General features: G+C 38.8%; 2 protein-coding genes across 24 annotated transcripts in view; one reads left to right on the plus strand and one right to left on the minus strand.

Annotated features, from left to right (window-relative positions):
* The window catches only part of LOC118502505 (disintegrin and metalloproteinase domain-containing protein unc-71), a 100,212-nt gene extending 91,286 nt beyond the window's left edge, over nt 1–8,926 (plus strand). For 22 of the 23 annotated variants that reach the window (XM_036034792.1, XM_036034748.1, XM_036034785.1 and 19 more), the window contains one exon: nt 1–8,926. This exon is cut by the window's left edge and continues 3,133 nt beyond it. Coding sequence is in view for 1 of the 23 variants with exons in the window: in XM_036034941.1 (XP_035890834.1) it covers nt 1,586–1,592 (7 nt within the window). In the remaining 22 variants the exon portion in view is untranslated. The other variant, XM_036034941.1, reaches the window with a different exon arrangement.
* Nucleotides 8,927–10,025: 1,099 nt separating this feature from the next.
* LOC118502633 (type-1 angiotensin II receptor-associated protein-like) lies at nt 10,026–11,721 on the minus strand. Its single transcript, XM_036035063.1, has 3 exons — nt 11,285–11,721; nt 11,042–11,188; nt 10,026–10,973 (listed from the first exon to the last, which is right to left on the minus strand). Exons 1-3 carry the CDS (start codon nt 11,327–11,329, stop codon nt 10,683–10,685), a joined length of 483 nt encoding a protein of 160 aa, XP_035890956.1. The 5' UTR covers nt 11,330–11,721; the 3' UTR covers nt 10,026–10,682.
* Nucleotides 11,722–13,375: the final 1,654 nt, after the last annotated feature.

Below are 13,375 nucleotides of genomic sequence, written 5' to 3' on the forward strand. Positions count from 1 at the left end.
GAGAAGAAGAGAGAGGGAACGAAAGCGAGAACAGATAAGCACGCAGAAACAGACTAATATGTAATAAGGACAACAACAACAAAAACAACCTAGGTAAAAGGATGACGATAGTGTAAGGATTAAACCAAAACACAAGAAGAGCAAAAAAAACACTAAATAATAGGAAAAATGCGAAGGGAAAACGATTCCGGTCGCGATAAGCTATTAGTGCTGATGCGAGCGAACTAAAGAAAGCTGCAGAATAAGTGCAACACCCAACTGACAAAATTTTCACAGTCGGTTTTGTGTCTTGGGTATTCACGTACTTCCAAAGACTCTCGCAAACACACACACAGACGTAGAATTAAACGATGTAAAACTAAAACAAAAAATGTGTTCTGTTGCATGGCGAGAGTTAAACCTTTGGTTATGTGGATTATGTAAGAAAACTTAGAATGTATAAGAGAAAAAACTTACCCCATGCAACTTGAAACATGAAAGACGGAAAAAGAAGGAAAAATAACGCACACAACAGGCAGTCACAACGGTAGAATAGAGAATAAAATAAATTTGATAATTGAATCATACTTAGCTAATTAAAAAATTTGGTAGCTCCTAGAACATGATTAGAGAAAGGGAGGGATTTATAGGGACACTAGTAATAAATAAGAGAAAAAGATGGAGAAAATAACCCAGAAAACGAAAGATCCATTGTGTGCGTGTGTGTGTGTGTATGAGTGTATGAGAGAGAGAGATGCAGCGTAAAATTGTGTGTATGTGTTTACATAGTAGGTTTGACAGGAACCGGATAACGAGAAGATAGTTCTAATTATCATAGAAGCAGAAAAAAACCCAAAACAAACCATTATCATTCGAATTTCCACTGTAGCCATATAATTGCGAAACAAACACGATTATACAACAGTGTGAGCGTTTTTCGAGCAAAAACACTCACCTGAGGAAGGTAGAAACGGCCACGTTCAAGCTGCACGTTTCTAAGTGCGAGAGCCTAGATATGAGGGACGCGTAGCGTCCCAGTACCCAGTTGACAAGATCATATCTTCTTCTGTACAGTGCGGTTGTGTTGGTAGGATCTTAAGGAGAGAAGGACTTCGGACTCGCAGAATCGCTGAATATAGTTCCGGTTTTGACAGCTGTAGGAAAATTATTACCATTCATCCGCATTTTGGTCACCAGCCAAAAATTAAACAACTCAACAGCTTCTACATTCCTTTGCAATCGTTGACACTACAACAACAACAAAAACCACTGACAGTGAGCTAGATTGTTTCAGCTATATGCAAACCTGTTTGCGTTTATGCGTGTTTATTTTATGCACTACCACCAACTGACATTGTGTGCGTGTGTGTGTGTGTGTGTGTGTGAGTGAATCCGTTTTTTTGAAAAGCGCCTAGTGTGTGCCGCTCACTATGACAACACTAGCGCCATGCTTGCTCAATATCTCAATTTTGAAAGCTTCTTTAAGCTGCCGATGCTAGTGCACCTTAACACCGCGTCAATATCAGCGCACCAAACAAAACGAGACCTATCCACAATAGGCACGCCAACTAAACGATGCCAATACTACTCTTGTCTCTGTTTCAAGTACCTGAGCGGAACCGGCGTATCGACTCACGACCCCTTGGCTGCGTCCAATCGTCTTCAAGTATGGATGCCCCGCTTAAGGGGTGCCCGGGAAATTGACAGGAAGGCGTTATGCGCACCTTGGGGGGACAGGGATTTATAGAGGATACCTTTACAAGAGCAGAGGGACATGAATGGTGTATGGAATTTACCTTATCACGAAACCGTAATAGAGGAAACGTGCACAAACATGAACAAAATGACAGTTAATAAGAAAAAAAAATAACACGACAACTGTCCAGGTTAGAGGGGGAAAAAGAGAGAGAAAAACTGATTAATGGCAGAGGACGAGTCAAAAATTCACCTGTACGTCAGATATACAATATCTCAAAGACCTCGCTCTCTTTCTCTAGTGTTTCCCTTTTCTATGTGTTTTCCCCTCATTTTTCTCTTCTCTTTGCTTGTTTTGTTTTTTTTTGCTCTAGATTTTATTCTTTAGCACTTCTTTCGATTCATTCTATAGTTTCTGTAATTATTATATTCTACCTGTCTTGTAATTTTTCTTTTTTTATTCTCAGATTCTCAGACACATCATTAGAGAAACAAATACCTTGTTTGTAAAAATAAATGAAAAATTAATTTAATAATCACATTTCATTTAAAACAACAGGAAACAAAGGGAAAAGAACAAAGATTAGAGAAAGACATGAAACCAGGTAACAGAGGCAAGAACAAACCACAACATCCTAGCAAAGCTTTTCGGGCAAATGTCAATTTTTTATACCAACACACACACACATACACACACACACACACACACACACACACACACACAGAACACCCACACAGCCAGATTGTCAAACGTCAAAACGTAAGCTGAGTAATTTTTCCCAAACCTGTTTATGAATGTCAATAAATAGTTCACTAGTAAAATAAACACACACCCATACACTAATGTTCTATGCTCTAACAATGAACGAATGACACGGAAAAACGCTCTAACAGTAGAGTAACATCTGCTGACGTTTCCCGTTGCTCAGTGACATTGGGGTGTACCGTTTAGCTGTCTTATTTGAATGTGTCAAACTGTGTGAATCACTTTACCGTGCCCGCTATTGCTAAAACTTCGCATTTGTGTAACGTTCCTTGCGAGTGTCGAATTTGAATTTGAATTCGAAGTTTGAAGCTTTTTGTCGCTCACGCCTACCGGATGAACGTTGGAACGTTGAGTTGAGTTAAGCAACAGCTGCTGTAATCTTGTATACATACACATACGAGAGCAAAAGCAAATCCTGTGAGATAGCGGACACCGTACTGCGTACGGTGAACGCTGTCCTTATAAAAAATGCTAATAATGTCAAATGTTAAAGTGCCAGCCACACCTTTACATGCATCGGCTGTGTGTTGCCTCAGCCGTATTGACCGTTTGTTGTCGAAACGAACGAGGTAAACGAAGAAGCAACAGCAACAAAAAAGCAAGCAAAACAAGTAACTCACACACAAGCAAAGCAAACGAAGAAACAGCAAAACCGAACAAAACAACAGTAAAGATAGTTTATTAACAAAACAAACAAAAACAAATAAACGCTTCACTAGAGTAATAAAGAAGGTTCAAGCGGAGAGTAAAATGCAGGAGATGCGTACTGAAACAATAAGCATAAATTACATTACAAAACAACGTAAATTCAATATATCAATTGAGGCGAAGCTCCTTGTCCACATTCCTTGCTCATCCTCCCATGTTCCTTCACCAGACACCGCGAGAAGAAAATGCCCGCAGAAACGTAAAGAATTGAAAAAATGAAACTCTTTTTTTTTCGAAATGCGAAAAAAAACAACAACAGTAGGAATAATTAAGCGCAAGCACATGCGAAGATGTTAGTGACCGATGAATCAGAAACGAGAAGCAGAGGTGTGACGGACAGGAGTGCGTTACGCGGACGGACTAGCTAACGCACACGACCATACCATCAGTTAATAAATGAATGAATGAACACAGCTAATGAACTCTTATATAATAAATCAAAATAGAATAATTCATCCAGTCATTATATAGAATGCGTAAATATAGAAGCAAAAAAGGGAGAGCAAAAACGAGAAAAGAAGAAACAACACACATACACGTCGTACACAAGCAAGAAGAAGAAAATGAAGGGTGAGGGAAAAATTGTCGTAAACGTTATTCTAAATTTATTGTACATATTTGTCACTAGCGTCACTAGTTAACTAGGATATAAGAAGAAAACAAAACAAAACAAGAAAAAAAATATAGTGCTGCAGTGAGGCAACCTTACGTTTAAAATGGGGCGCTAGAGCGAAAAGAAACCAAAACCAACTAAACAAAAGAATGAACTCATGCTAACACCGAACTTATTGGCGTTGTAATGATGAACGTAGTAATGGACACATTGTTGGAAGGGATAATAGATTACTAATGCATGGAAATAATTAACACATTCATCATTAACACATACACACAAACAGAAACACAGAAACGTACACGTAAAATCAATCATCACACACACACACACACACACACAAACAAGTAGATTCTTTAAAGGAAGGTTATAAAAAACACAAGGTTTGCGTATACTAAAAAGGTGCACAAAAGTTTCATAAATTGACAACAGCAAAGCAAAACACAAACACATACACATCAGCAAAAAAAACAGGCAAACAAATAGGCCAATAGCAGGGTTATTGCCGATCGGCTTGTTATGCGCTTGTTAAGCTAAACCGAATGAATTCTTCCATGAATGCATGAAAGTATATGTTGTTGCTCTTGGTGCTGTACGTGTATGTGTTGTAGTTTTATCGTTGAGATTTTAATAATTTCGACCGTATCGGGCCAAACTCGCGATCACTGCGAAACATTCATTATGCACACATTGTAACTCGATTTCGCAAAACCAAAAAAAAACCGGCCAGATCAAAACGGCTTTTATCCGTGATTTGTATCGAAAAACAAAAAATATCCGCAACATTACTGGCAGCTTATTCGTGGCACAGTTCGCTGGCGGTGTTATTGGGGATAAAATATTTACAATCATCACTATGATGCTTGAATATATTGTTTAATGGAAATTTTATGTAAAAACTTAATAAAATATGATTTAAATTCAACTTGATTCATTTACTTCTATTTCTGCATTGAGGACGATTTTCGCAAATTCATCTTAAATTTGAAAACATATTCTTTTTTCAAATTTAAATTTCGTGTAATGCAAGGAAGTAAGCTACAAATGTGCAGCACCATGTGTGCTTCCCCGCGGCGACCTTGCCCGAACCGTCGAGTTTCCCGTTTACGGCCGTTTTGTTAGATGCGAAGCGTATATATTTTGTCAGATGGGAATGATTGCATACTTTTAGGCTTTACACATTAGTAAACACACGAAGCTAGCAGATTTCGCTGTCAAGAGGATGAATTGGGTAATTTAATTGGAAGTATTTGTTTTTTTCTAACAATAATCCAAAATTTACGTAAAGTTTAGTTTGCAATTCATAAAAAAGGCTTTTTTCTCTAGTTCTTCCTTTAAAAAATCATTTCAAAGCCGATCGATAGCACACACTTACAGCCCGTGCACCGATAAGCCTACTACCGACGAACAGACAAAACAATCGAACCTATATGTTAGTGAACAGTATATAAAAACAGGAATGAACATTTAATAACAAAACAACACTCTCACTCATTAGCATAAATAAAAGCGAACCGGAAGGAAACAGAACAAAGCTATCTAAACTTCACCAACTCATAGTTACTGTGCTGCTGTAAAATCCATGTAATGAAGTAAGGAAACACAAACACACAAACATAAAAACACACAGGAATGCACTGTTTCGTAGGTCATAAAGCAAGTGTTTCCTTGATTAAAACAATATGTAATTTTGATACAGCATACAATAAGGAGCAATCTACAGCTTTTTGTTGCTATGACTCGAGCATCACATTGTGATACTCATGGAGACACTTGCTATATGCATTACACAACACTGTAATCTAATAGTTACACAGACATACCCCGTGAGTCTCTCTCTCTCTCTCTCTCTTTCTCTATCTCTCTCTCTTTCTCGAAAGAGTCAGTCATACATAAAGAACTTGTTTCGCTACTAGGCGATCATTGTCATTGTCATTCGAAACAAGACTGTTAGCACACTTTCCAAACGCACACCGACACAAAGAAAAGAAACACATTCATACATACAAACGCTCCATGTACTTAACATGGTTGTAATAGTAATAGGTTTTTTTCACCGTAGTGAGTACCAGTGCGTTTCTGAACCCGGATCACCCACGTCAGCGCGATGACAGGGTTTTTTACTTTAATTTTGCTTTAGATTTTTCCAGCGAAAAGGAAATTGTTTTTTGAAAATGTGTTGCCAACACTGGATTTATTGGGTACACATAGGTCATAGTGGACTAGAGGAGGCATGTGTGTGTGAGTATAAAACAACAGCATAAAACAATAGAAACTAGTAACACGAAATCAAAGAGAGAGAGAAAGAGAAAGAGAGAGAAAGAGAGAGAGAGAATTACAAACAACAATAAAAATCACATTCGAAGAAGTTGTGTTTAACAAAATGGCATCATTCTCGTGTGCACTTGGTGCAGGGTTTTGCAAGTGTATTGTGTTGCTTATGTGATTTTTTTTTTTAAATCTGTTTCGTTCCTTTTCATTGATTTACTTCAAGTTTGATTACGAATAATTCAACAAAAGCAAAACAAAAACAGCGTTAAAACTGATATAGTATAAAATTGTAAGAAAAAGAAAAAAACGGTGTACGAAGAGAAAAAAACCTAACTGTCAAATCACAATAGCAGAAACAACTGTCATGAACCATACAGGAATTACAAAAAAAAAACACATTCTAATGCCATTACGTGCACGATAGAGTTGAACAAAGGATAGTAAAATAAAGGAAAGCGACAAGAGAATAACTGTTTACGAAAGCAACAGCACTCCTATCATCGAAAGAGGACAAACAAAAAAGGATCAAAATCACACACACAAACACATTATGAAAAAAGAAAAAACTCTACGATCATGTAAATAGGATGCGTAACTGTTCAATAAAACCAAAAAGCAAGAAGTGGAAAATACGAGCAACACAACAACACTGTTAGTTTGAGAATTTAGCAAACCAACAAACAATAAGGTAGTAGCAGCAGAGAATAACAAACAATAAGCGGCTAATTTGCGTGTGTCCATATACCTAATAATATAAAATACACGAGAACGTTATAGGTTCTTTTTCCAAATCTGTAACAACGCACAGGAGGAACGCACAGTAACAAACACAACAGAAAAAAAACCTTACATAAAAACAACAAAAGAAATGTATAATTTTTTTATAAGTTTAGCAAGAACTAGCTTTGATTTAAAGAAAAAAAAAAACATTCACCTAAACAACACAACATAACATAAAATAAAAAACCCGTAGAAAAGATAAGCAGAAATTAAAACAGGGCCGGTAAAAAAACACGAAACAAAAAAAAAACAAAACGTCAAGAACGCACTAGCTTTTGAACAGTGAATATGGTAAAACTATAGCTCAAAGTTCCGTAAAAAGAAGAAAAACAAATGTTAAAAATGCAAAACAAAACGACTTGTGTGTATGTGTGTGTACAGGCATGAGCCGAATGGAAAGAAGAAAATACAACCATGCTAAAAAAGGAAGAAAAAGAAAAAGAAAGAGAAATAAAAATCGCCGATTCGCTCGCACACTAACTGACTGACTCAAATGGAAATGAATTACCGAATCTAACTCCGTGACGGCTCCGCGTATCTTGCACATACAACATTTGTAAAACTTAAAAAAATAAAAATGTCACAACACAAACCACCAAAACGTGTTTTATGTTTATCATATCATCATGAAGCAGAGAGAGAGCGAGAGAGAGAGAGAGAGAGAGAGAGAGAGAGAGGAGAGAAAGCAATGCAAGAAGAAGTAAAGAAAACACAATTTACAAACATTTCATCTCAAATATACTTACAAAAGGGAAAACCTGCTCCCTTGCCCCCCATCATCCCCTCTCACACACCCTTCTTACACCGTATGGAAAACAGCACAGAACAGGAAAAACATAAACGAGGAAAGGAAAACCCAAAAACGAAAAAAACTGATGTGCGTTTCATACATAAGTTTGATGAAATGAAAGATGAAACAAAACTAACAGAAAGGCAAAAATTAAAACGGTAAGGTAAAAAAATCTAATGCAAACAACAGAACAGGAAAGAAAGAAAAAAACACAAACACACATTGGACATAAAATAAAATCTCACATCTCACATGATACTGCCGATTTTTGGATGAACGAAAAAAAAAGTAAATAAAAAAGCAGCTACAAGCTCACACACAGACACACCCACTAATACACCCGCGTAAAGAAGAAGAAAAAACCAAATGGTGCAAATTGGATGTCCCTATCATTTGTTACATTACTCCACTATGTGTGTCATATTATCTCCAAACATAAGTTAAACGTGGTGAGTTCATTCAAACAGCAAGGTGAAAAACAAATGTGGTTATTGAGGAATCTGTAAAGGAAAGCTCATATAATTCGGCAACACAAAACAGAACGAAAAATACTATGACACAAACATAACATAAACAAACCAACCAAAAAAGAGAACAAGGGAGAAGGGAGAGAAAAATACAGCAACACACAACATATATAAACGAATTAATGAGAAGATAAGTACACTGAACGTGCTGTACTAGAGAAAACATTTACAATTAACAACAACCCTCCCCCCCCAACACACACACACACGAACTCACACACATACACGCACAAAACATGATTCGAACCAAGTATATCGCGAGCATTTTGCGAAGGATTCAAAACTGAAGAAGAAACCAAAAAGAGAAAAAAAAGAGAAAACCGACACACATACACGTGCATGCATTCAGCTCAGAACAAAACAGAAACATATGATTCACAAATCTATCATCCTCTAGACATTGTAAAACAAAACAAGAGATCAAAAACAAAAGCATGCAAAGCACAAAACATCAAGCATGGAGCGTTTGCGAATCGTAAAGCTCTCGGTAACAACATTAAAAATTTAAACAAGTAAAAGAAGATACACACACACACACACCTACAAGCACTCACAAAAACATATACACATATAGGATTAAACAATACACATGCAAAAAATGGCAAAAAAGAAGCTAATGAGAGCATGGGAAACCACGTGCGAGAAAAAAGCGAACAAGAGAGAAAGGGAGAGAAAGAGAGAGAAAAGAAGTTAGTGCAATGTGTCGTCAGGACACAGGACAAAGTGAACTTTGTGTTAATTTTTATAATTGAAAAATAAAATTACAGTTATTGAAGAAAAATTGTAACAAAAAAAAACTCCATCAAGTGTCGTCATTTTGAGTGTGACGTTGCGGATGTTTCTGATGAGATGTGATGGCGGTAAGTAATTTTTAAAATACAGAATTTATACCAGGGGCGACAATGGTGCCGGTCTTTATACGGCAGGACCAGGGCCAAATCAGAAGAAGAAGAATATATGCCAACGAACGGCACAGTCCTCCAGTCCAGTCCTGAAACAAATGACAGGTATCCTATAAGGAACGATACATCTGGTGAACAAAACACCAGAAATCTGGCCCTTTCCGAAAAAAATGCCTCAACCCCTGCTTTTACGGTATGAGCCGATGGTTGCCGACAGTACATGATAGAGGGCGCTGCTAGCGGCTGCACTGGACAGCTGGAAGAATCGACAGCCATTGCTAGGCAAAACTAGAGGGCGCTAGTCTACATGGTATTTGGAACAGTTTAGTTGGATGTTGTAAAATTATTTCTTCTTCACAGGAAAGTGATCGTTTGACGTGTCCGTTACTGCATTGTTCTGTCCTATTCTACATGGTAGAAATATAATCGTTTGACTTCGACTCGCTTCCCTCCACAAGTGCAGCAGCTGCTTATGGCACGTTTATTGTCACAGGGGTCACATACACCTCTGAGACATGAGTTCTTGATGTCCAATATAGACAAATTCCTCTTAGACACGTTCGAGAGGAGAACGGCCAGAAGAATACTCGCCGGTACCCTGCGTGAACTGCCGCAAAATCGGACCAGGCATCAGGCCAAGACCGTGAATCCGGTTAGCCAGCCCTTATTACAATGGAACATTACAATGGCTGAATCAAATTTGATACCGAATAGATGTAGTAGAACAACAACCCAACACCATTATTGGAATTATTGTCGTATCTCACTTACCTTACACATCAAAACACTAAGATGCGGCACACTAACTTCGAACTCAATACAATTCGCTAAAATTATAAGAAATCATAAATAAGAAACCAAAATTAGTACCATCAAAGTATATCACAATGTCATATAAGCTCTCTAAAAACGCCAACGGTATTCCTCCTTCTCCAACACGGGAAATTAGGGAGAGAATACATTTCGGATGAGGAATTGATTGTCTCTGTGGATGTTGATTGATTGATTGATTGTTGTTAAGAGACGTTATTTATCAAACTTAATCTAGAAATAATAACAGTATTTGGACACGCACGGTTTTCCAGCCACCTCGAGCTCCTGAAAGCGTGGTTAAGGTGAGATATCGGAGACTTGTGTATGCATGTATGCATTCTTCTTACACTTCTTTGGCTCATCAGCCGCTTCATTCGAACATGCATTTTCTTCCCGCAAAAAAAAAAGATTTTCCGAACACTCTAAACACGTCATTACGATGCAAATGATTTTATACAGCTCGAAATCCGCTAAAGACAAATTTAAAAACGAACGTTACGAAATCAGCTAATTAAAAAAAACGACAGTTCAGTGAGAGATATGTTAAACCCTGACCGGAAGTGATCAGGGAAGAGTCGGTGAGATTTTCTCGGCGGTTCCTTGGTTAATATCGTGTCGTTTGGATGTTTGCTGATAATGGCCACGTTGTATGCTACCGCTATCGCAATCTGATCCCAGCCATTTTCTACACATTTAATAAACGAAATTTGGCCACAAGCGCGCTACCGGAGTAACACGGTGGCGAGACAGAGCAAAAACAAAAAAAGATTCGGTTGGATCGTTTGATAGTGAAGGGCACACGCTAGATTTCGGTTACTTTTGGCACGTCGTGCGGGTTTCACTTGAACAAATTAACATTGACTTGCCCGTGCGATGGTGTCTGCTGGTGCGGTGCATCGATATCCTCGTAGCTGGTCGGATGTTCACCGACGCCGCCGGAACCGTCATACCCGCCGAACTCGAAGCTTCCGCCACGGTCGGACAGTTCGCGCTGCAGCAGCAGCAAGCTGAACGGCCGGATGACCAGATTCAGTATCGCAAACACGGCGGAAAAGATACCGTGCGATGGGAAGTACGAGATGATGCCCATCAGATCGAAGAAGAAGCTAAACCCATTGATGACGGCACACTGCAAAACGAAGAAACGGAGGATGCTGAACGCGTACAACAAACGCAATGAGAACGGAGAAAACCTACGGTCTGGACGGCATCGATCGATTCCCGGCAGTGGATCGCCCAGAACAGTGCCACCAAGTAGAGCAGGTTGTAGAACAGATAAGCGGACGGCAGCCATGTACTTTCGAGTGCCAGCACGATCAGAATGAAGTGCACGAACGCAATCAGCTATCAGTGGAGAGCACACAAAAAAACAACAAACTCAAATCAGATAAGCGCAGTAAAGAATGGTCCGTTCCGGAGGTTCCGTGGGAAAATGCTTACCTTCAAACGCGTGTGCATTGAATTCATCGCTCGCTGAATATCCATAACCGACTGGCGTTTGCTACTTTCCTACCGGCAGGGCACAGCGATGACTCAATCGGGCCCCCAGAAACAAACGGGTGTCGAAGGGCCGTCTTTTTGCGTTCTAACAATGAGAATGGCTTCCTCAGCACCCCGATAGCACCAGTGCTTGTACGACGCAATGGCTGGGAAGATTCGTTCGGCGATGGGCCCAAATCATCACCCTCTCGGATGGTCGCACTTGGTTGGCTTCCCGCGGTATCGTTCGGCAAACCCGTATCAGATGTTAACCACGAAACCGGGTTTTCGGCTGGGGGAGGTGGGTGGGTACGGAAATAGGACTTATTTTGGTAATTTGAAATGGGACTGTGGTTCGTTTGTTTAAAATCAGCAGGCACAGCAGAACTGTCAAACTGATAGTGATGGGTTTCGGAACGCTTATGGAACACCAGTTCCGATTCGATCCTATCCGATGGATTATTTATAGTTTCATTATAATCTTGGTTTGAGAAAAGCAGCGATTAATTTATCTAGTTTTTTTATGAAAATACAAGAATTTTTTTTCATTTAATCACAGCGCAAAGGAGAGGAAAAGACCTTCAAATTGAACGGAATGCTAAGCTGTATGCTTGTGTGCACATGGTCTAAAGATTACAGGGGTGTTGGAACATGATAGATTAGGTCCAAATAGAAATATTTGAATCAACCGTTATTTATTATGAAACGGTGATGTTTTCCCATTTTCAATAACAAATTATTTAAGAAATTAGGTGAAAGTTAGATAAAATTGCGAGAATTGTTGAAACAAAAAATAAAACAAAAGAAAATAATAAATAATAAATAATAATAGTAATAAGTTTGAAAACGATATTCCTTTCCGTATCTCAGTTGCGAAAAGTGAGTACCCGTTATTAGGGTCATCTTTATACAAACTTTAGCCAAAATGACTTTTTTATAGGACAAAAAAATTTGTGCATATACTTTTTGCATTCACTTTGCATTATTAGATACGCTGTCCGAAACAATAAAAAAAAAATTAGCTTCAGAGCGACACCCGGGTCCTAGAACTTGTATGGGAAACCCCGTCCCAGACACCCGAGTTCTAGAACTTGAATGGGAACGTAGAAGGTACAATTTTGAAAAAAGTGTCCATATATCGGAAAAAAGTCACCTTAGCTCATTCGATAAAGGATGAAAAGTCCTTTCAGACAACAAATTTGTTAAGTGTCGTATGAGTTCTCGAGGTAGATTATTTCGGGACACCCTTAACCTTGCTAAGCTTCGCATTGAACGAGAATTAGGTTATATGAAACCGAACTAGTAAATCTATGATCTCAATCCGTTTGCTATGGTTTGCTATCGAAGTTGACAAAAAAGCTTGGTAAACACTGTATACGCAAATCTGTCTCTGGAGTTGCTGTGGTATTATCAGGAGGAGTCTGCGTACAGTGGAAGCTATCCAGATAGAGTTTCCAAGGAGAACTAGTAATGTCACAATCATTTCTGGACTCAGCTCAAGATGAAGTGGATAAATTACTGCTAGAACTACACTCTGTTGCACATTCTTGGCCTCTAACAGCAAACTGTCCACTTCATTTCAATCAGAGTCGAGATATAGCGCTTACTTTACCAGATGATCTCGGAGACCATGTTATATCGCCTTCAGTTAGCAGACAGTTGAGATAAAAGATGCTTTCTAGCTTCATTAATTTAATAACAATTTACTGGAGATAGCAGATCCATAAACCAAAGTCCTCATGGACTATGCAACTCATATTCATCAGATCAGGGTCCGAGCAGAAGGATGCATGGGGAAAATGATTCCAAAATGTCTAGCATCTCATCATGCGGGGACAAGAATACAGTACGGCCTACATGCATTAAAAAAAAAGCAAATCGAGTCTCATTGCGCATTGTCGTCACGTAACTGCTGCTGGTTTGGCCCGCCAAAAAAGGGCTCCGGGAGATGTGTGGACAACCCAATCCCATCCCTTACTTCCCCCTTTGCTTTTTTTTTGTTTGTGTGTAACCCGGTCGAAACCGGTTCACGATCCGTTCGGGAACGTAAAA

The sequence above is a fragment of the Anopheles stephensi genome, chromosome X (assembly GCF_013141755.1).
Source record: "Anopheles stephensi strain Indian chromosome X, UCI_ANSTEP_V1.0, whole genome shotgun sequence".
Lineage (NCBI taxonomy): Eukaryota > Metazoa > Arthropoda > Insecta > Diptera > Culicidae > Anopheles > Anopheles stephensi.

Coding starts and splice junctions, on each gene's coding strand:
- LOC118502633 (XM_036035063.1), bottom strand. CDS start 11,329: ATGGATATTCAGCGAGCGATGAATTCAATGCACACGCGTTTGAAG. Junction 11,189..11,284: donor CAATGCACACGCGTTTGAAG/GTAAGCATTTTC, acceptor CTCCACTGATAG/CTGATTGCGTTCGTGCACTT. Junction 10,974..11,041: donor CGATCGATGCCGTCCAGACC/GTAGGTTTTCTC, acceptor TTCGTTTTGCAG/TGTGCCGTCATCAATGGGTT.